Source organism: Anser brachyrhynchus, assembly GCF_964034855.1.
Source record: "Anser brachyrhynchus genome assembly, chromosome: 3".
Classification (NCBI taxonomy): Eukaryota; Metazoa; Chordata; class Aves; order Anseriformes; family Anatidae; genus Anser; species Anser brachyrhynchus.
This window is the reverse complement of record NC_137696.1, coordinates 99,962,243-99,985,120: the sequence shown is the minus strand read 5'-3', so window position 1 is coordinate 99,985,120 and position 22,878 is coordinate 99,962,243. Positions and strand designations below refer to the sequence as shown.

Genomic DNA, 22,878 nt, shown 5'->3' with positions numbered 1-22,878 from the left:
CTGGGAGACAGGCACGTACACAAGAAAATGAAAACACAAATCAAGAGCATTTACCTAAAGCGCATTCTAGTGTCTAGATATGCAAGACCAAGATTCGAGTGTATACACAGCAGTATCTTTGGGAAAATCTGGGCAGTATGTGCTGATTAAAGTCAGCTTCAACTTTGAAGTCTGGTTTACAGGTTTTTGCTACGTATGATGAGATGGTATGAAAGAAACATCACGTACTTTTTAAACTGCCTGAAGTCAGATTTCTTCCAACACAATATACTGAAGCAAATAACACACGTCTTCAATGAAAAATTAAGCTATAAAAGGCCAATTACATAACAGATGAGACATACAGAATTTTCTTGAGTCTCTTGGGCTTACGTGTAACTTTTCCTAATGGACCTGATCACATTCAAAGAAAGCTGTGGAGGTTCAAAAAACAGCCTGAAAGCTGATACATTTAAATAAAAGCATATAATCAACAAACATCATATAGTTCAGTATTAAAACTGACTATTTAGTTTGATAATTATGTTTGGTGTTTCTGTGTAAAAACATTCACACAGAAGAACAACATGAAAAACAAAACCCAGGACCCGCAGTGGAGCTCTGAGGCAGTTCTTGAAGCCAGCCAGGAGCCCCATTAATGTCCCAGGGTTTTAATCACATACAGGATGTTTTAAAATGGAAGCTCTATATATTCTTCCAAAGTATAACTAACTCGTGTGCGTGATCTGGCACATGCACACTGCTCGCGTCCGCAGGCTCCTCATGGAAAGAAAAGCAGTGCCGGCATGGCTGTGGGTGCGCGCTGGGCAGGGAGGAGAAGGAATCCAGCTTGCCCAGCTGCAGCACATCAGCCTGCTGAATGCATCTGAGATGCTGCAGAGGGAAGTTAGTCATGCCAGGGAAATGTCAGGCTTACCCTGCTTTTCCCATGCACTGTGGTGGAAGCAGGGAGCCATGGTAAATCCATGCATCATTTCCTGCATTTCTGCGACATGAATCTTAAATGATTTCTACCAAAAGGTGCCGGGATCCTCAGCTGGGAAGAAAAAAATGTAGACTGCTATCAGCAGCCCAAACAAAACACTTCTCACTTGCCATGAAGTGCTCTCAGCCCCAAGGAGGGGAGACTCCCTGCCTGCTGGCAACTGATTCACAGCTCAGCTCCCTGCCCAGCCCTTGGCAGCGTTGGGAAGTACTGAAGCTGGTGCACACCTGAAATTTAAAAATTCACTTATGCCTAGACAGGAAATAATTCTAACCTGCCGCTCCAGTTCCCTGTCGCCTAGAACTAGACAGCAACATCTCCTAACCTCATGGATGACCAACTGCAGTGATAATGTTGGAGCCATATGGTTCAGGTCCCCAAAAGCACATCCAGGAAAGGCCTCTCAGTGATGGCAGCAGGGCTCTGAACACAATCCCTGTCATATTCCTGCAGTCATATTCCTGCTGAGGAGCCCCATTCACCTAGCTGATTCATCTAGCGCCTGCTGTAAGCTGACATTCCTCCTAGCCCAGGGTGGGGCAGCTGCATAAGGCAGAGGTATCTCCGGTGAGCACAGCATACCTGGCACAGGAGGAGCTGCCACGTTGCACTGTGGCTGATACACGTGCTCTCCAGGAGCACCCCATGCCCACAGGGAGCTCTGAGGTGTCAGCACCGCAGCCTCACCCCACTGTCTGGAGCACAGAGTCACAGAAGGGTTGAGGTTGGAAAGGACCTCTGGAAGTCACCTGGTCCAACCCCCTGCACAAGCAGAGATATCTACAGGAGGTTGCCCAGGACCATGACCATGTGGCCTTTGAATATCTCCAAAGAAAGAGACTCCATAACCTCTCTGGGCAACCTGTTCCAGAACTCCATCACCCACACAGCAAAGAACTGCTTCCTGATGTGCAGCCTGCAACTCCTGTGTTCCAGTTTATGCCCACTGCCTCTTGTCTTGGCACTGGCCACCACGGAAAAGAGCCTGGCTCCATCTCTTGGCACCTTCCCTTCAGGTATTTATAGTCATTGGTAAGGTCTCCCCCTTGAGCCTCCTTTAGATGGAATAGTCCCAGCTCCCTCAGCCTTTCCTCAAAGGAGAGGTGCTCCAGGCCCCCCATCATCTTAGGGGACCTTCATTGGACTCTCTCCAAGAGCTCCATGTTTCTCCTGCGCTGGGGAGCCCAGAATTGGACACAGGACTCCAGATGTGGCCTCACCAGTGCTGAGCTGAAGGGAAGGATCACCTCTGTCGAACTGCTGGAAACACTTTGCCTAATGCAGCCAAGGATAACACTAGCCCTCTCAGAAGCAAGGGCCCACTGCTGGCTCATGTTCAACTTGGTGTCCACCAGGACCCCCAGGTCCTTTCTGCAAAGCTGCTTTCCAGCCGCACAGCCCCCAGCACGTACTGGTGCCTGGAGCTTCTCTGCCCTGGCGCGTGCCAGCCCCAGCCAGCAGCATCTGCAGAACACACAGCCTAACTCCTGAGACCACCTGTGATCTGCAAAACGGAGGCTGGGAGGTACTAAAACAGACAAATAGAGCATATGGACAACCACAGCTAGAAATATGTGCATTTGTTAGCATTTAACCTGCTTATCAATCTGAACATAAGCTAAGTTTATTTTTATTCTCTGGGATAAAACACTGTAGTTAAAAATACCAGGCGACTGTTTGGGAAGACCATTCCTATCTTGTGAGCAATAGCTGGAAATTATTATCTCTATTTTAATGGCACAAAACTGCAAAGGAAAGAAACATAGAAGCTCAATGAAATCAGTGGAAGAAACTCATTGATTTCATCAACAAGAGGACTGTGTCCAAGGACTATAACCTCTCAGAGCAAAAAAGACATCAGATAAGGACTGTAAACATTCCTGTGAAGGACACACTATCCTTAGGTATAGAAGATATGTTTACAGGAACAGGAGAAACTAAATGGACACTGACATAGAAGGACGCAAAATGGGGAGTCTGCGCTTGCTCAGGAGACACTGAACCTCAGCCACTGAATTGTGTGCTCGATGCAAAGCACTTCTGTCAAAGGTGCCTGTTTTTCTCAGCTGAAAAGCTGTGAATGAACTCTCAGAGCACTGCCAGAAACAGTATTCCAGCAGAGCAACTGCAGGTAGTCAGTAATACCCTGAAGCATTAACATTTCTGCAGCTGGAGGAAAGAATTCAAGGTTTTAATTATTTACTAATTGATCTGTACCACAACTACTAGTTGCTAAGCTGTAAGGGCTATGCTGCTCTGCATATGAAGACCTGGTACAAGTCTCTGAAGTTCTGGGAAATATTTTTTTCTTATCCCATCTTACTATGCTCTTTCCTTTTTCTTTTCCTCCCCTCTCTCTGTATCTTTCAAACTGTTTATTTTTTCAAGCAGTTGCCTGTGCTATGTTCATTCTTTTGGCTGCTCTGTCCTGAAGTAAAACAGCCCAGTCCCTTGCCAGTTATTTCCCTTTGTCTTGCCAATGTTACTAAAAGAAGACTTTCTTGTTGGCATGCATCTCCTCCCTCACTGGCTACCCAGAACAGAAGCATTAGTTAGAAAAACAATTCACTGATTCAGATGCAACTTCATATTGCCTAAAAGTTATGCGCTGCCACAGCTACCTTCCCCGGGACTCAAAGCACTACGTTATGCTTACAGCCTCTCTACACAGTGCTTGGGGAATAGGACGCATCTGCTTGACTCATTTGTCTCCCATTTTACTTTAGTCTCTTAGTCTCGACACTGCATGCATGCTGGCTCTTCCTAGGCTTCCTTCTGTGGTGAGCCAAGTGGTCCCACAACAGGAAATCCAAGAAACAAATAAATCTGCACTAGAGAGAGCCAAATTTGATGTGTTTTATTTCAGACACTCCTTCAGCATTATACCAAGGAAATCCCGTACTCTCAAGCTTAAGATATACCCAATCACATACTGCACAAACTCTTTACGCGTGCTGTAATAAAACCCAGAAGTTGGAAGCCTTACAAGTGAGGGATGAATCTGTTCATGTTAATTAGCCCAGTGGCCAGAAGACTCTCCCCTGTGTGGTCCTTTAACACACAAACCTCCGAACCTCCTTGTTCAAGTCAGGAACAAACAAATATACAAATACAGCATGATGCCACCAAGAGGAAGGAACGCTGAGCAAAGTTGCTTAAATCTTGTTCCTCTGCTGAGCTCTGATGCCAAAGTCAGCTTTAAGAAGAGACACCTGTTCTTACTTAGAATCCAGATGACACCTTCTCTCATCAGTAGACATCTTCAACTGGATTTTAAGTAAGTTGATTTAGTGTTTAAGTAAGTTGACCTAGCTTCTACCTGCAGCCACCAATGGTTTTACCAATACCTGTTTATAAGAACGGGGTTACAAAAGTACAGAAAGAGAGGGCAAGTAGCAGCCCAATGCCCTTCTCAGACCGGGAGCATTCAAGCCAACTGGTCCCATTTTCCAGGAGAATGCCCTACCATTTTCTAGGAGACTCATCTTAGAGTAACCTGAGCTCCAAGCAGAAACAGTGCAGAAGCACTCAGCTCCAGAGGAACAGTAGAGTCAAATGGAGAAGAACATGGGGAATTAAGACGTATCTCATGTTGTAAGGCATATCTCAGTAGTTTGAGGGCCTTTGTTAGCAGTGCAGTTTTGGCCTGTGGTGTTTAGCTCTGCCTTGACCCTGCCTGTACCTTGATGTTACAGTATGACCAAAGGGACACTCTGCTCAGTTGGAGGTGCCCCATGAAAGATGTGTAGGATTTGTGGAGGCTCACCTCTGAAGAATGAGGGGCACCAAAGGGCTAATGAGGCACCTTTTGGCTGCTAGAAGCAAGGGACTGCCCAGGAAGGGACATTGCCATCTCCACAGCCACAGTGCTATTACAAGCAGAAACCACAGAACTCTATGTACATTATAATATTGTAATTAATATTTCTCAGGAGAACAAATGGAGCACTTACCTGTATTTATGAATGATGGCATTAAATAATCTTCCATCACGCCAGCAGGTAGTGAAATTTTCACAACGGATTCCAGCATAACCCTCGGTTGTCTGCTGCGACCACAGGAGCAATCTCTCTTTAGCAGACATGTCCTCTGACTCTCCAGTAACGTGGATATCAGATATCTAAAATACAATTAATGTAAGTATTACAATTACATATAATACTCAATAGTATTTAAAGGATTGCAGAAAAACACTCTTCAGTAGTGAATATTTTTCTTTCTTTGGCATCTGCATGTATCATCATAAATGAATATAATTATTCACATACTAAGTTAATATTTTTTCTTGTCATATCCGTATACACTCTTCTTCATTATGAAATACAAAGGGTGTAGTATCACCATTCTCGTCAGCCAATTCTCAGCCTCAATTTCTGGGGACACTATAATACTCTTACACAATGAGAAATACTTAAATATGTCTACTTAATGCTGATAATGTGAATAATAATCTATTTTTATATGTTATACCCATTATACATAAATGTTATATAATTATATATAATACAATATGTGCTATATGTAGATAATCACACCTACATAATATCCATATTTATACCATACATATTATACATATTTCATTTAGCTATAATAACCAACTGTTTCTCTCTTAATACAGGTTAAATTATATTCATCAGTTCAGTGACAAAACAGTCATTAATATTAAAAATGACATGAATGATTTTAAGAAAACATTTTCCAAGAAACATTTTAGGAATGATTGAAAGATTATAACTGAAAATTTTACCCCAGATATAGAGGATTTGGTTTTGTATTCTCTAAGTATTACCATCTTTGTGTCAGACAAAGCAGGAAAGCTGGATAGTACCGGTAATTTTACATACAAATGCTATTTTCTAGTAGATGGTCATAATGACGCTTCCTGGCCTTGAAATCTCTGAATTCAAAGGTTTCTTCCATCTGGGATCTTCCTGGGGGAATTCAGACAGGCCAGGCTGCAAATTACAGTTTCCTTCTCCCATTAGAGCCACACAGGACCCAGTGGCAGGAACAAAGAGATGCAGCTTTCCTAGCGGTGCTACCCAACACCTACCAGGAGGTGGTGGGAAGCACTAGGAGGCAGGGGACAAAAGGAAGAGACCTGGAGATGTCAGGGCAATAAAGTTACCGTGCTTGAACCACGTTTCACACTTTCAGGGGATGATGAGCATTTACAGCCACCTGGTAAATTTTAAGTTTAATGTGGGGAAAAATTAACTTCAATTATTTTCTAAGTATCAACAAAATCACAAGTTGTGAAACCAGTTCTTCCGATACTTATCGAAAGCCATCATATCTGCTGGCTCAAGGTAAGGGAAGGATATAGATAACCACTGCTAGAAAGCAAAAATCTTAACTGTTAAACTAGCCCATAAATAGCCTCCGAATAAACAAGAGCAGTTTTGCTTCCTAATGTCCACAGCTTCAACACCAACCATTTTTAAGAAAAATCAAAGGAAAAAAGTCCTTTCTTTGTTTGAAACACTGAAGAGAAACACTTGCAGCTGTGATTGTTCATAAATCTTTAGGTGTCAAAGTGCTGCATGGAATATTTACTACATGAAATCACAGGAAGTATAGGATGTATGAGTCTTAAATCTGAAATCAACAGGGAAAGCAATGTGGCAAAAGACCAACTTAAAATCTCTTTGAAAATTTTCTTGTAAAACTCTATGAAATTCATCCTCAGTGTAAAAGTTCCTTTCTTTTGGTTACCTTTATTCCATGGTACTTCAAAGCAAGAAAGCAAACCAAATATTTTTTCAGTAGCTTTAGTTTCTATTCATGACAGAACAACCAGACCACAATGTAAATGAAGTCAAGCATTTACCACTTATCCGGCCAACGCTTCTGAAAGAGATGATGTCATCTGGAAGTGCCAGATGTCTAACAAAAAAATAAAAGCGATATTTTTTTCCTGTCTTTTTCAGAAAGCCCTCTGTGTGTAACCCTTAAGAATCACATTTTTCAATGTATTTTAACATAAGCAAGTGAGCAATGTAATTTGCTAATGGCCATTCCTTGCCGCTACGTTCAAACCTTTGGTCTCCTTCACGGTTAATTGAACTGCGTTGGCTATGTACATTTCCAACTGTAGAGAGTGCAAACACAGCATATTTGAGTGCATGTTAGATTCCTCCAGCAGAAAGTGATTTCAGATATCAAGGCAATTTCTGAAGGTCATGCTTGTATCTGTTATTACACGTAAACAACATTTGTAGCTATAGTCAGAGACAGAAGGAGAGCAGTTCACCTGAAAGATACCCACTAAGCAAGTTTTCAGTCCAAGTTCTGGATGGCTAAAGCATGAATTTAGCTCATTACCCTAAGATCAACAGGATTTTGATCAAATATCCTCCGAGTTACCATTTCACAGCCTAGCTGGCCAGCTGAAGAAAAAGGAACAGACTACACTGGCTTCAGAAACTAAAGTTGTTTTATACTCACGGAAGTAGCCCCTCTCAACGTGGGTTAAGGAACACTAATATTATTAGCTTTAGATCTGTAACAACCTAAGAACTTCTGTTTCTTAATTAAAATATTTCAGATACTAAGGCTGAGATTTCAGACTTGGTCATAAACACTGAATTCATATTTTAAAAGTGTAAAAATACAAAGGAGGGAAACAGTGACTCAAAGAGCTGTATTTTCTTATGCTTACAAATAGGAGCCGTAGTTTGCAGGACACTCTGTTAACTCATAACACTTAACAGATAAAATACTACTCCCAGAAAATAGGGTATCAGAGAGAACACATCTTCCCTTTCATACACAAATAATGACAGTATAGATATTTTTCTACTAGCTATGCAATATTTTATATTTATAGTATCATTTATCATAGGAAAGAAAAAGAAGTATTAAATTAAGGAATACTGGAACTGAAAATAGTTAGGGGCAATCAGATCTTTTATTGTACAAATTTCATTCAGATATCCCACAAACCTAGCAAACCAACCCACTACAATCCATTAGTAGAAGACATTTGTTCCTTGAGCATGGAACAAATTACTGAGTTTGTGTGGGCTTAAACAGTTGCTTGCTGGGGATCCAGCTCTCCAAATTATCTCATAAAGCCTGTGAATTACAAGTTATACAAGAAAAACTGTCAGAGGTAACTCTCTGGACAGCCCTAGTATCTCATGATCAGTCTTAAATGGCACTAAACACCTTATCTCTCGTTTCTAACTAACTAGTTCACCTCTGCCACTGCAAGTGTTTGTAGCTCTGCCTGTAAATTCTCTCTGCATCACACAGTACACGAAATCTGTACACCAAAAAGCCTCAAGATCAGAAGTTGCACTGATTTCAGTGATGCAGTTTTGAGTCCAAAGAAAAGAGTAGACTAGTATAAATTGCAAGGAGTATTTCCTCTGATTCCACCCTACTCCAAATATTTTGCGGTCTAAACTGAACATAATGGACTTAACTATACAAAAGTATAGAATCAGCTACAGATGATAAACAGATGTGTGATTGTAAAATGAATAAAATGTATTTGGATGTTAGCTAGCCCTAAAAGAGAAAAGTCTGAAGAATATAAAGAAATGAAAAAAAAATACATTAATTATGAAGACATTTCAGACTTTCAAGGCCAGGCTGGATGGGGCTTTGAGCAACCTGATCTACTGGGTGGCATCCCTGCCCATGGCAGGGGGTTGGAACTAGGTGATCTTTAAGGTCCCTTCCAACCCAAACCATTCTGTGATTCTGTCATTTTAAAAAGCTTACTTGAACCAAAACATTCCTGACTATCAAACAGAAGGTGGCAATATTTATGCCCTATTTTCCATCTAAGTCGTTATGCGTTGTGTTTGAAAAGGATTGTTTGACAGCATGTTGAGGGAAGTGCAGTTATACGAATGGAATTTGAACTTGCATGTGATCACAAGAACTCATCTCCCCTGACGTTACTGTTGGACTTTGTGAATTTCCATTTGGCCATAAATGTAAATGCTTCTATTCAGCTCTATGCAAGTACTCTCTGGAGCCACGCGTCCAGCTTTGGACAACACCCTCAAAAATTTTTGGATCAGTTGGAGAAGATTGGAAGAGAAAAACAAGGAAGACAAAAATCTAAAAATGCATGGCCTGTTAGGAAGGATTGAAAAAATGTGTTTAGTTAGTCTAAAGCAGGGAAAACTGAGGAGAAATATGACAACAGTCTTCAAATATGTAAAATGCTGTGTAAAAAAAAACAGTAATAAATTAAATCTTCTGGGAATAGGAAAAGAACTGATGAGTTTAAAATGGGCGTAGGTGTTTTCAGCTTAAAAGCCGTTATAATACAAAAGACAGATAAGCACTAGAATTAATTACTCAGGAAGGATGTGAAAGGAGCAGCATGGCAGACACAGAAGATCAAGCTATGCATAACAGTCAGGAATGGTTTTCATGAAGTTGTCTTGCCTTCAGGTACAGAGATGACACAGATGACCTCTCCAGAACCTTTTCACTGCTAGTTTTGTAGTTCCATCAATTATAAATCTCCTTCATTCACCAGCACCAAAGGGGGATTGCATCTGCTTCATGTTTTACAAGGGAGAAAACAATGCCAATAAAGCAGAACTTCTGACTTTTGCACCCTTGCTCTGCAAATCACATTGCAGAACAACTGACATCTCTCCCTCCCTTAGCTGTACTACACGAAAACACCAGATTACATGATGGTGGGATGTAGTTGGAAGGTGTCTTGCTGTATTACAACTATTTGAAATGATAACTGAAATAAACAGATGACTACTTAACAAGAAGTATTTTACTGAATAAGCTGGTTACAAAAAAAAACATTTTTTTAAATTCCGAAGGGAAGTACATTGCCTCTAACCTGATCCAAATACATTTTTCTTCTTGTAGATTATTATTAGTACCACAGAAAAGACATTCACTCTGTTAGACACTATGTAGGTAGCAAAAAGTTGTCTTGGCTGTAATCTCCTCAGCTAACAGTTGACTAGTGGAAGTAGGTTATTCTGTTTATGTATTAGTTTAACCATATCCTTCCTAGAACAAAATCACATTCATGAACTGTAACTGAACCTACCCCAGATTAAGCTGGAAGAATAACAGTGATGGCAGATGCTGTGATACAGAGAAGCCATTGGTTTCTACACAAGTTGACAACATAAAAACTGGTGCTAACACCAGCTGGTAGCTATCTTTTGCTGATACTCGTTGAAAGTCATGGCTTGTTTCAACACAGTGACTGTATCCTCTATAGAGAAGCCAAAACTAGAGACTTGGTTTTCTACTCTACCTGCACTTTGCTAAAACATCACTGACAAGGGGGCTGTCATAGGAAGCCTGTTTCAGTCTTGAGTGTCAACTTCTTGATCTTAGTGCAAGCTGCCATCTGCTCTAGAACAGCCCCAAGTTAGAACAGTATCAGAGAATATCTTGCTTGTGGAAGTCAACCTCTCGTACTAGAAAAAAGGGCTGTAGAAATGAGGCCCAGGCAGAGCGTAAAAAAACTTATATCTCCATGTTCTCAGTGAACAGTCAAGAATGAACAAAACATCCCAATTGCTTGAGTTCTGCAAATAGGAAAACAGAGCTAATGCAATAGAACGTGTGTGAACACAAAATCATAATTGTGTCATATGCATAATAAGGAAAGACATATTAATGTGTCACAGAAAGAGGCTCTAAGGACAAGGACATATTCAACATATTCCAGTAGTGGTTATCATGCTGTTTCAGCAGATAAAATGTCAGACCTCTGCTACAGTGCAAATTAGCTCACTGCACTAATCCGTTTCCTCTAGTACATGCCTCTTGGTATGGCAAGCCAACATGCTTCCAAACATCAGGCACAGCTGCGGCACTGTGTAAGCTGAGCACACATTACAGCCTGAATAAGCTGACAAGGTGAGTGTGTGCCACTGATCTCTGCAATTATGGCAAAGCAAATGGTAAAACCAGTGAGACTGGTAACTGCAAACCTTGTGTATCAGCTCAGGCTGCTATCAGGAACTTTGTGGATTTGTATAAACAACAGCTTTACTGTTCTATACTAAAATACAAGATATTCAAATACCTGTTTAATTCTCAAAAGCAATCAAAGAGAAAATGGTCATGACTTTGTAAACTAAGCTCAGGTCTGGAATTTAGTTTTCTTCCTGGGTTTCTTTTCACGTCAAAGGTGGGTGCTTTTAGGATTATTTGCATTCAGAATTCTGAATGGACAAAGGGAATTAAAGTGAAAACCAGACATTTCAGCAACTCAGGTGTTTAGCCTGATGTGCCGGTAGTTTCCATATTCATATAATTAGGCAGTGTTTTACCAGTATCACCAGCACAAGCCTCAGTGTTGATGTAGGGCTCAAAAGAGGTCTTTTTTTCCCCTTTTACTGCGGTATCAAGGAGTATATGCCTGGTCGGAGTAATAGCTGGAGTGATACTAGAAGTTGTGTTACGCTGATTATACTGGAAGAAGTGGTCATGCTTGGCTGAACAGACACGGCCTCATACTCCTCTGCTCAGTAATGACGTTTTGTTCAAATCAAAGAACATCCCTAAGCTGTTCCTGAATTCCAGTTAAGATTAAGAGGGCAAAGACCTCCATTAGAGTTCTGTATTAGAAGGTTATTTGTACTAGCATGCACTCCGTATTGTAATTGAGGGCATTATCTGTATTTAAAGCCTAAGCTTGGAAAAAGTATGAATTGTGTCATGTTACAAAAGTAAATTATATAAGCAACACATTTGCCCTTAGCTTTTTGCTGGGAAGAGCACCTTTGGCATAACGCCCTTTCTCTCTGTTCAGACAACTCAAAGCTCAGATGTCCCTGTTCAGGAAGGGGAATCAGTTTTGGACCAGATCCTGGTACTGGCATTTGACCCACACTTGCAGATTTCAGTTGTACTGAAGATGAGTGGGGCAGGAGTGATATGGGTACCAACAAACAAAAATTTGCTTTCCTTCACATATTCTGCAACTAAGCTTGCACTTCAGATATACTGTAAAGCAAAATTAATCCTACCCTCAGAGGAAGATGGAATTTGAGTAATTAATATTAATAGAGCACATAATTTTGGAGGAAAGATCTTTTAAAAGTGCAGAGCATTATTAACATGATTTATGTCTGCTTTTTCTATTTCAAGCTTCCTACATTTTTCTATCATTCTTCAGTTCCTCTTGGTCATAACTAAAAAGAATTAGAAATATTCCCTTTATCTCATGCAAGACTAAAAAGTATTACAAGACTGTTAAGTGTTGATAAGAAAATCTACCACAGATATTAAAGGTGATCTAAAGCAACTCTCCAGAATTCACTCCACCTCCTAGATTTTTAACATCAAAATCTTTTTTTTTTTTTTTTTAAATTAGGAAAGACATCTAACTACAGGCAGCAAACAGCACAAGGATAAATCAATACTCCTGAAGTACAGAGGTACTGCTTAACCTATGAAAAAGATCAAGTATATATCCTGTCCTACGATTACCTGTAGCATCACAGCATGTGTTAACAGTTTACATACAGCACAGTGGAGGACATTTCTATAACACAACAAAAATACTGTTCCAGTACTTATTCTGAGCTAAATTGCAATGTTAATGTACGGTGCCAAAGTATTTACCTTGCTCCTGTTTGGTGAAATGCTATATAATGCTTTTTCTTTTGGCAATTGGGAAAACACATCATCAGAAGAATAAAACCTCTTTTGTTCAAGCAGTGGATCACTTTTGCTTTCAGGAAGAAAGTGACACAACTTTTCAGATTTATTGCTTTCTTGGACATCTTCAACAATTCTGCGAGAAGTTTTGTTCAACCCAGTTTCTTCGTGCTGTCTGCCTAAAAGGTTGATAGCAGAACTCAAGCTAGCAGCTTTTTTGTAACAAAGACCACTTGCTTTCTTCTGAAATGCTAATTCTCTCTTGTTGTCACAGTCTGAATATTTCCTCTTCCAAGCACACCGTTCCTCTGAACTCCTCTTGTCTCGTTCATTTAACCGTGCCTCTGTTTCATTAGACTTGGTGAGCCTCTGATTATCACCATGAAAACTGCCCCGACAGGGAGAATCACTGTTTGTTTCCCTCGGTAAAACTTCTGCTTTAATAAGTTCAGCCGAAAGGTCTGTACTCACGGGCAGAGCATTACCATCCACTGTTAGTCTCTGTGGGAAGGAATCAGCCAATCCCATACCCTTTGGAAGAATCTCGATGTTTTCTGAAATCCCCACTTCATATTGACTTTCTTCTTCACTTTCTTTAGGTGGTACAGAATCTGGTCTCCCGTCCACTGATTTCTTTCTCGATTTTCTTCTGAAATATTTTCTTCCAGGGGAATGTTTAGCTGGACTTAAGGGAGCTTTGGCAGGATCCAAGTACTGTTCTTCCTTTTCAGCCCTTACGCATCCACAGACATTCCCCATTTGGTGTTCAGGAACTCACAGACACACAGCCTCATTCATCCCAGTATATTTACATACACTTAAATCCTCCTCAGGACGTTAAGAACTGCAGTTTGCACCGTAATTCCTTCCAGGCTTTCCCTCCATCCTCCTCAGTACGTAGCCATTTTGCTTATGAGAAACGCACACGCAATAAATGTTGTGGCAGGGTGCCCAGGCAGGGCCTGTGTCTGATTAGACACTGTGGCTTATTTCTGGCCACCAATCCTCTTAAATAAACATCACCACGGCAGCATTAGGCTGGAAAGCTGATGGCCTTTCACAGAGATGACATAGCATTTATGAGCAAAAGAAAAATTCTTGAATACATTTAACTTCCTGTTTCATTCGGTAACTCAAACAAGATAAAGTAGGAAAATATGCAGCAACCTTTGAAACTATTAGCTCCACTCCAGATCCAAAGCAAGCAGGACAATAAATAGCTACAGCGATTTAGTTGGCAAATTTGTTTTTCTCTGCTTATGCTCTTATTATGTATCCAATGATCCACGGAAAGGAAGATTAAAGTAAACGATCAGAGATTGCTTTGGCAGCGTGTCGGGGGTCAAGCTCCTATTTGTATGTGGAGATTTCATAGCAGCTTACGTGATTTTTACTGATCTGTCAGCTATAAATAACCTGCTGCTTCACCATTATCATAAGAGCTCAGGACAGTGGTGCTGTGTACTTGGGGCTGGAACCTTGCTGCCAATTTAAAACTTCTGGCAGAGAAAGGTGAAGCAAAATTGTAAGAGCCAGTCTGTCTAGAAAATTGTCTACAGTTACTGTAAAAAAAAAAAAATGTAGCTATAATACGTCCAAATTAAACTCTACTGGTATTTTTAAAGTCAAGTTTTTTCCTCCTCCCATGCTCCTGTTCTGTAGCTCTGAAAATAATAGCCAAGAAATACGAGCATACGTATGAAAACTAGATGGAAACGTAAACCATTAAAATGCAAGCATGTCTCATCACCAACATATTTTGTTTGGAAAATATTTGTATCTACTTATAAATTAAATAAAAATGCAAGCTTCTGCTTCATTTTTGTTACCAATATACAAAACCTACTAAAACAACACACATTGGCAGGGGTAATGTGTACGGTTCCTCACAGAGAGAGAGCTACCAACTAGCTTGCAAAGCATCATCAGGTGTTGTCACTGAGTTTCCCTCATTTATTTTAAAAGGAACTGCAATAATGAAACCCAGGGACTTTATCCCCCAGGGACAAGTTCCACCAAAATATTCTACAGTATTTTACAGACGGGAGCGAAAGCAATCATGTTAAGAAAGTGCTGTCAGCAAGCAAAGAATTCACAAGAATAGGGATGCTCATTTCTGACTATTCTCAAGGCACTGAGGTAAAATTTGCTCAGAAAATTTTATACTATAACACTAACAGAGTATAAGGCTGTTAAAGAATGGTATGTACCAGTGCTAGATAAGCAGCTACATATTGGCACATTTCTTCTCCAAGCAGATGTTTATGCTATGACCACATCCTATTCCACAGCCTTGATTTCTATTTGCATTTGTAGTATGCTCAACGTAAAGGTGCGGCTGTGACATTTGCTCCCTTTACTCACAGTAAAAAGCTGCTCTCTAGCCAGCTTTGAAACCTGTCTTCCTGCCAAGGCCCAGAGGACTCGGTGATTTAAAACACACCTCCCCATGGGACTGAGTTGGGTCCTGACTTGGTCCTCCCCAGCTAATACAAAAAGCACATCAGAAAAATAAAAATATAGTCCTTGTAAAGGGCACTCTTGTGTTTGTATAATCAAACAGCTTTTACACTTGAAAATATGCCTCTCTTTCTCCCCTCTCATCAGGAAAGAAGATTGAGGACTTTGCAATGCAATTGACCAAGACTGACTTCATTTCACACAGATACAGCTTTTGTTTTAATAGTATGTATATGTATATTTAATAATATGTATAATTATAATAATAATTTATTGTACAATATATCATAACATAATAATGAAATATTTCATTATGGACTCATTAAAAAAATGACTTATTATGACTATCCTGCTAAAACAGAAATTATGCAAAAGATTAAAGATAAGAGTCCATCATTTGTATGAACAATTACAAGTTTTCATGCCATATTAACTGTAATTAAAAGTGTACTTAACATAGCCTACCACAAATACACCGCCAATGTTCTTCCTCCACAAACTTTGCAGGAGCTAAGAAACTGCTTAGAAAAATTGCACATTTAAATTTTCCAATGCAAATACATATTTAAATGAAGGCACGTGAGGTTTCTAAACAGTAACTGTATTAGCTAACTGATTTTTAACGAACTGTGATTTACTGCATGTTTATTTTAGGCTGATTCAATTTGTTTAACAAGCAGTATGACACCACCTTCTTCCAAACAAGAACCATCCCTAAAGCATTATTCACTACTTCAAAACCCTCATTAGAATTGGTGGCACACTGACTGACATAAAAATGTCAGCATAAATTGATTTCAAGACAGGTCAGAAGAAACACATGGTTATTTTACAGCTGACAATCTGTGCTTTGTAATGTCAACAGTATTTCAGAAAGTTTCTGATTTAGCATATCCCCATATATACCTTAAACTTTTTTTTTTCTTAGTAGTTGATTGGCTTTTTTGTAAAATGAGATGCCTCTGAAGTGCAACTAAAACTTGAGGCAGCAAAAATACAAGAATCAGTTCTGAAACACTGGTTACAAGCCCATCGCTTTTCCTCTGCGTGTTCCAGGCCAGTTTAGATGAATGCAGATGGCTTATCTGCAGCTATTCACAGAATTTATCTATTTCTCAATATTAGCTAGGAGTAAATTCATTCCAAATATATCTGTACAGATTATTAGCAGCATTTTTATCTCCCAGAAAAAGATAAGAAACGTGTATTTTTGATACTTAATCAATTTAACAATACTTACCAGCTGTTCCTTAGTGAGAAGGCTATCACCTCTCTTAACAGTTCTTTCTACTATTCCTTGCATTTTCTGAAGCAAAAAGTAAACTTTATGATCCCTTACTTATGTCCTCAAACCAAATAAAAATCAAGGACAAAAAGGTTTGGAAAACTGCACCTACATCAGTTGTTTTTTTAAAAAAACTAATTTATGTAAAATCACATTCAGTGTTAAGGGAAGACGTTAAGCGGACGTGCAAGCAACTAAGGACGAAATGACCGCTTTCATCTAACAGAAATTCTGTAAAGTCGTTAGCTTTTCTCAGCGAGAAAGAGACAGAGACAACAGGGTTAAACTGGAGTCTTGGAAAAGGGAAATTTAAATTTCTTCTAAAACGTGTCTGCTAGAGCAAAAAAATATGTCATCCAAGTGTAGTAGGATGCTGACCAGGCCAGGGGCTTTGTCCCAGACATCTGACTAGACCCCAATGGAAGCTCAGCCTTGGCTGAGGCCAAAGAAACAGATAATCAAAGCTGTTAAAATACTTACATGGATTGCTCTGGTGTTAGGATTTTTTGTTTTGTTTTTGTTTGTTAAAGAAACACCCGAAGATCCAAATACCAGAATTTGGATCAACAATACCAGAAAGTTTTAAAGGGAGATTAGTGAAAGACTTTTTCTAGCACATAAACCCTTAAGAAGTATAACATGAATAAAGGATTAGACCAACACTTGTCTGCAATTTGATCTGTCTTAGAGGCTGCTTAATCACAAACAAGAGGTTAACATTAAGACATAGCAAACAAACAATTAACATCAAGGCATGAAATAGCTTGTGAAGAGGTGTATGTTTTGCGTGCATTTAACCATAGGTCTCTGTAACTAATCAAATGTGGAGCTGTGAAATGTTCTTAACATTGAACAGGTGAATCACACATTAAGGTGGCAACGCTGCCAAAATAAACTAGAATCCACTGCAGGTAGTTTCAGATCTATGTTCCCTCCCCCTCCTTTTTTTTTTTTTTTAAAGCAACACAGGAAAAGCAATAGAGCTTTTACCATAAAGGTTACGTGTCATTTCATGGTACTAAAGCAGCATACCAGATAACCAGAAAGCGTTTTATTGCACAGTCCAAAGGTCATACACAGAATGACAGAGAGACAAACTTAAGTCAAAGAGAAAGTGAAAATTAAAACACAACAAAAGATGGAGAACAAACCAAGAAATAAAGGCTTTTCAGCACAAACAAAAGGTTATACTGTATAGACACTGCTCAAAATGTGAAAGAGCTGTTCAGCTACAAGGTACCACTGAGGTACCAAAAGTATCACCTGAACAGCAGATCTGGCAGGGGAGAGGTTTGATGTCCAGTGAGATGACTCTTAGCAAAGTAAGGAAAGAAGAATTTGTTCTTTGGTGGTGGTTTTATGGCATTCAGCGTGAACAGAATCAACTGAATGAGCTAACTGCTCCTAACTCTTAGCCAGCTACAGATATCCCACTATTATTAGATGTAAAGTATAAATATGATTCTGCAATGAGATTTAATGCTTCTCATCTCTGTGAATCAGATGAATCCCAGAAATTCCTAGAATTTCATGCTCATTTTCCTAACTGAGATTCAGCAATTTTCTTCAACTGCTGAAGAGTTCTGGAAGAGATAATTGGGAACTCAGCTGAGGAATAAAATACTGGAAAAGCATACCACATCAGATACGGAGTGACAGGTCTGCCGCTGGGAATCTCAAGTCCCAGGTGGAATAGAGTTTATGACCACTGACAGTCAGAGATTATACAATTAGCCTCATAGCCCCATCTTTAAATCTTTGAGAAGATCAGACCTGGAACTGTTCTAGCTATTTTAAAGCAGAGGCAGATTAAATGTCCATCTTTGGGATCCAAGCCCCAGAGCTTGGACAGGGCCCAGAGGCCAACTCCACATCCAGCTGCTCCTGGCAGACTAGAAATAGGTGGCACAAGAATGGCAAGTGAAGGTCAGACCCAACTCTCAATTCCATGTTGCCATCCCAGGAACAGAAAAATAGGCAACATGTCTCTTACCCGATGACTCTTATCACGGATTTAACATCAGAGCAACTGAAATAGAGGAAGGTGCTGAGGTCCCAGAATATCTCATTATTCCTCTTCTTTTTACAAGTCATTTGTTTGAGTGGGCCACCACCTCTGAGTTGTCTCCTTCTCTGGCCACCTCTCAGACCCCAAGTGAAGGCCAAAGCCTTCATGACCAATGCAAGAGTGCTTCAAAATAATATTATTTGTACTGCAGCCTCCAAACACCTAACTGGTAAGAGGTATCAGGAACTTGAGAAAGGGCTGGATAGCTATCATCTATCTCCGCCAAGGAACCTACAAAGAAATCCGTGCTTCTTGCCTTTTTGCCCAACAGAGGCAAATGTCTAACCGCTGACCGCTAGCCCAAATGAACAGTCCCAGGACTGCTTTGTGGCGGACTGATAACGAATGAATTTGGCTTGAAGGCTTACAGGGAACCAACAGCAAAAAAAAGTATTTGCTGGCTGACACGAGAAATGTTAAGAGGTAACACGTGCCCTAAGGAGGCCTGGGAAAAAGAGCCCATCTTCTCTAGGGGGGCTGGACAGCAACGTAATGTCTGGACAAATGCGTTACAGGCTGGAGCCTTACAAGCAGCCTTTTGTAAAAAAGGCCTGATTGCAGGGAGATGGGGAGAGTGGAAGAAAGAGTGTTTCACAGGAGTTACTGAGCTGCAAAATGATGGTGAAACAATAATAAATAAATAAACAAACCTACTGAGTCATGACTTGGAAGTTCCGGAAAATTGTGAAGGCCTCAATTCACAGAGGCCTTGAATTTAAGATGCTTAAAAGCTTCAGGTTTCTGTTTTTGCTTTGTTTTGTTTTTAAACAATTACAGATTACTCTAAAAGACTGTGAAATTAAAGAATGTTTGCAGTGGTTTGAGAAGAAATGATCACTGATTTTCACAAGAAATTATCCTACTGAAACTTAGTTACTTTCTGAGGTCCAGAATCTGCCTTTATCTATAGTTGCTCATCTCTAATGTCACCAGTGAAAATGTACTGGGTGTTGAAGAAAAAATCTTTTCAATTATTAATTTGGACATTTATACATGCAGCATATAATCATAAAAACAGTGCAATCTGATTTAGCAGGTTATAAAGATGCCACAAATAGTAACTACTGCATTATGAAACTGAAATAAAAAACAAACATATTACTAAAAGCTTGTGAAATACATAATTGAAAGCTTGCCTAAATCATAACAACACGTCTCAGGGATTTTCCATATCTACAGGACAAATTATTTTCTAATATAATTAACTCAGCAAACTACTGGATTTCCTATTCTATCATTTCTGTACCTTATATACAATTACTTGGGCCACAGAAGAATGTACATTTTTTGGACTTGTGCAGCTGCAAAAGCCAGTGGTGTAATGCAGAACAAAGCTTACATTTATCTAATTGTGGGTACCGAGTCAGAAAGCCATAAACATCTCTAGACATAACTCAGATGCAAGAGAAACTTAATCCTCAAATGCTTATCATCTCATTTTTGTTCATCATGTCCTTCCCCTAAATCATTTCTAAATTCATTCCAATACTCAGAAGGATTTTCGGTTTTGAAGAAATATTATCCCCCAGATAAGTGCCATGACTCAGAGAAACAAGAAACCACAAACAATAGGCAAAAGAATCCCTCACCTTTTGATTACATCCCAGGTAGTGATGGTGTTAAGATTACCGACAATGATGAAACAGAGGCAATAACATCACACAGCAAACAGACCCTTAGACTCGCTGAGAAACAACTACTTCTGCAAATGACCAGAAAATTTAAAGACACCTGGTGTAGGTGTCTTTGCATAGGTGTTTATATGCTGGCCAGGTCTCTAGAAGCCCATTTTATTCAGTTGAGGCAGGTTCCTAAACACGGGCTTCTAGAGCCCTGTGAAATACCTTGCTATATCCCTGCTGGCCTCCAGCTGCAATTCTAGAAGAACGTAGGTCTCTCACAGATCTGGTGTCTCATCAGAGAACTCCACATGCACGTCCTAGATACTCTCATGAACCTCAAATGACACCTATCTTCACGCAACTGATTCAAGCCTGGCAGATCTAGTTAGTACAGTCATCAGACCTCTAGCAACAAGCTATCATACCCTGAAGTAAAGACAAAAGGAGAAAGTCAATTGCCCACCTAGAACATCTGAGTCACTTAAAACCATCTAGGATATCTACATGGGGATAGCAGATGCAACAATGGACCTAAGGTAACTCTCCTCCTAGCTGCATCTGCACCTACAGGTGAGGCAGGATACGATGCATCATCTCAGACCACAGCAAGAGCCTACGCTGGGCAACTAAATTGCTCAGTAGGTACTCTAAGCACCTACTACAGGAGTCATGTCAATTGCTCCACCAAGTTCCACCCGCTGTATTGACTGGGCCCCAGGTCTCAAATCTGTTGCTAAACATGTTTACTTCCATTTAAGATGTAACTTATCCTGCCTGATCTCAGTCTCTCCCCAGCTGACGGTGTGCCTCCCATAAAACCTGTCATGCTTTTCATACTTATGTGGGCGTCTCATAAATCTCCAACGAGAACAGATGTTTATGTTTAGTCAAATGGAGAGAGGCTTCAGAAGGTGGTTAGCTGAATCACTCTCCAGGCTATACCAGCTGTATAGACCAAACCTCTATCCCTCAGATTATCAGATTACAGGGAGAATTTAGAATTGAATCTCACCACAACTTTCCCAATATATATATAGGATTACTCCATGCATAAACACTCTTATTGTCACGAAGCTTCATCTCTTTCATTAAGACTCTGCTGTTAGACATTTCAATTCAGATTTTTCCCCCATTCAAAATCTGAGTGAAGACAAAAAACTGTTAAGTGTAAGTACGCACATTCTTCTGAATTTCCTTATGTATTCTAAACCTGAATCTGACATACACAGGTGCCAACAACACCAAATTTCCAGATGCCTCAAAAGAAGTGGCATACAGGCAAATGCTAAGGTTGCACAGATAAGCACAGAGCATCCATCACTTTTCGAATCCCTTCTGCATTCAGTATAGATACTGCAGCTGTTACTACTAAAAAGACAGAAATAATTTTATAAAATCCTTTTCTTTGGTTACTTCATATGTACTAATGTGGTTTAATATTCAGTCTAAGAACTATCCATTCTTAAAAATATTTTAACATAGATTTTTTAACAAATTATTTTGAAAAAATGAAATCTGACAGATTTACAAGACCTGAATTACACTGGTAGAGATTTACGTCATGGTTATTGAGGGTCAGTATAGAGTGAAGTAAGTGTTTCAGCTACAATTTAAATGGTCCTACATATTTCACACAGAGCTGGCTACCTTACAGCGGAAAATCTTTGTCACACCAGCTCGCCTAAATTAGACACTTTATGTTTTTCTTTCTTTTTTTTTTTTACAGGTGGAAATAGTAATGCTAGCTTTCATCACTTTCTATAAGCATCCAAAACTGTACCAGATGTCCCATGCATCAGTTAGCAAGAAAAAATAAAAATTTAATCCTGCAAAAACCTATTCATGAGGTTCAAAAAGATAAAACACACATCAGTTAAAAGTTTCATTACCACTATCTGCTTCTATCCATGTTTTTAATAATCTTTACTTCTTAAAACGCAGCAACATTCATCCATGGCTTATTCTGTGGGTCATGCTCAAATATACTTATGCCCAGACTTCTTTCTCTATATACCACGTAGAAGTTAAGCTAAAGACTGAGATAACAGGGAGGTTGAGGGAACTTCAGGGCCTCGTAGATGTTGAACAGTTAGATTCTCCTTTACCCTGTGCATTGGCCTTGGCTGAGCTGCCTACCATGGTTAGACCTTTGCCACATTGGTCCTATTTGTGTCTTTTGTTCTTCCTTACAATTTACAAGAAGGGAAACAAGACCTTAGCAGCTGTTTGTGTTTTTGTTTGTTTGTTTGTTTAAAAGGTGTTTTTTTTCCAATCATAAGTCCAGTGCAGGGCATTCCTAAGTGAACCATGCTTTTTCTGTACAATCGTGTAATGTTTCGACCATTTAAAATGACTGCACAGCACCAAGTCTATTGCTAACAATGCTGCAGTCAGTAAATGGGAATTATCTGTCATCTGAATTACATCATCTACAGCCACAGCCATTGTGAAGGCCCCATTTTGAGGAGCAATTTAACACCACAGACTGTAAGGCTGCATTATACTGTACACAATCTGCCCAGTGTACAACAATTGGAGTGCCACCTAGTGTGACCCCGTGTTACCATCACGTTTATTGTACTAAAAACAAATGCTGAACTGTTACCAACTGCTTGAAAATGCTGGGAGTAGTGCTTGCCACAATACTCATATCAGAAAAGAAATTTAGATCCAGAATGAAACAAGATTATTAAACTCTTTATTTCAATATTCAACAAAATCAGTCTGTAGAATAAAACAAGGCCTATTTATCCAAGTGCTGAAAGAAATACACCAATCTCTGTCTTAAATAATGTTCAAAAACCAAGGTATTTTCTATGACTGCACAGACAAGAAATTAGAC

The 22,878-nt window shown here is 39.7% G+C and overlaps 1 protein-coding gene across 28 annotated transcripts in view; it reads right to left on the bottom strand.

Annotated features, from left to right (window-relative positions):
- DST (dystonin) overlaps positions 1-22,878 on the bottom strand; it is a 306,416-nt gene that overhangs the window by 165,326 nt on the left and 118,212 nt on the right. For 26 of the 28 annotated variants that reach the window (XM_080584837.1, XM_080584827.1, XM_080584857.1 and 23 more), the window contains one exon: positions 4,939-5,105. In XM_080584837.1, the coding sequence (XP_080440963.1) occupies positions 4,939-5,105 (167 nt within the window). Of the gene's footprint in view, positions 1-4,938; positions 5,106-12,565; positions 14,061-22,878 lie in introns of those variants that run through there. The other 2 variants (XM_080584839.1, XM_080584829.1) reach the window with 2 other exon arrangements.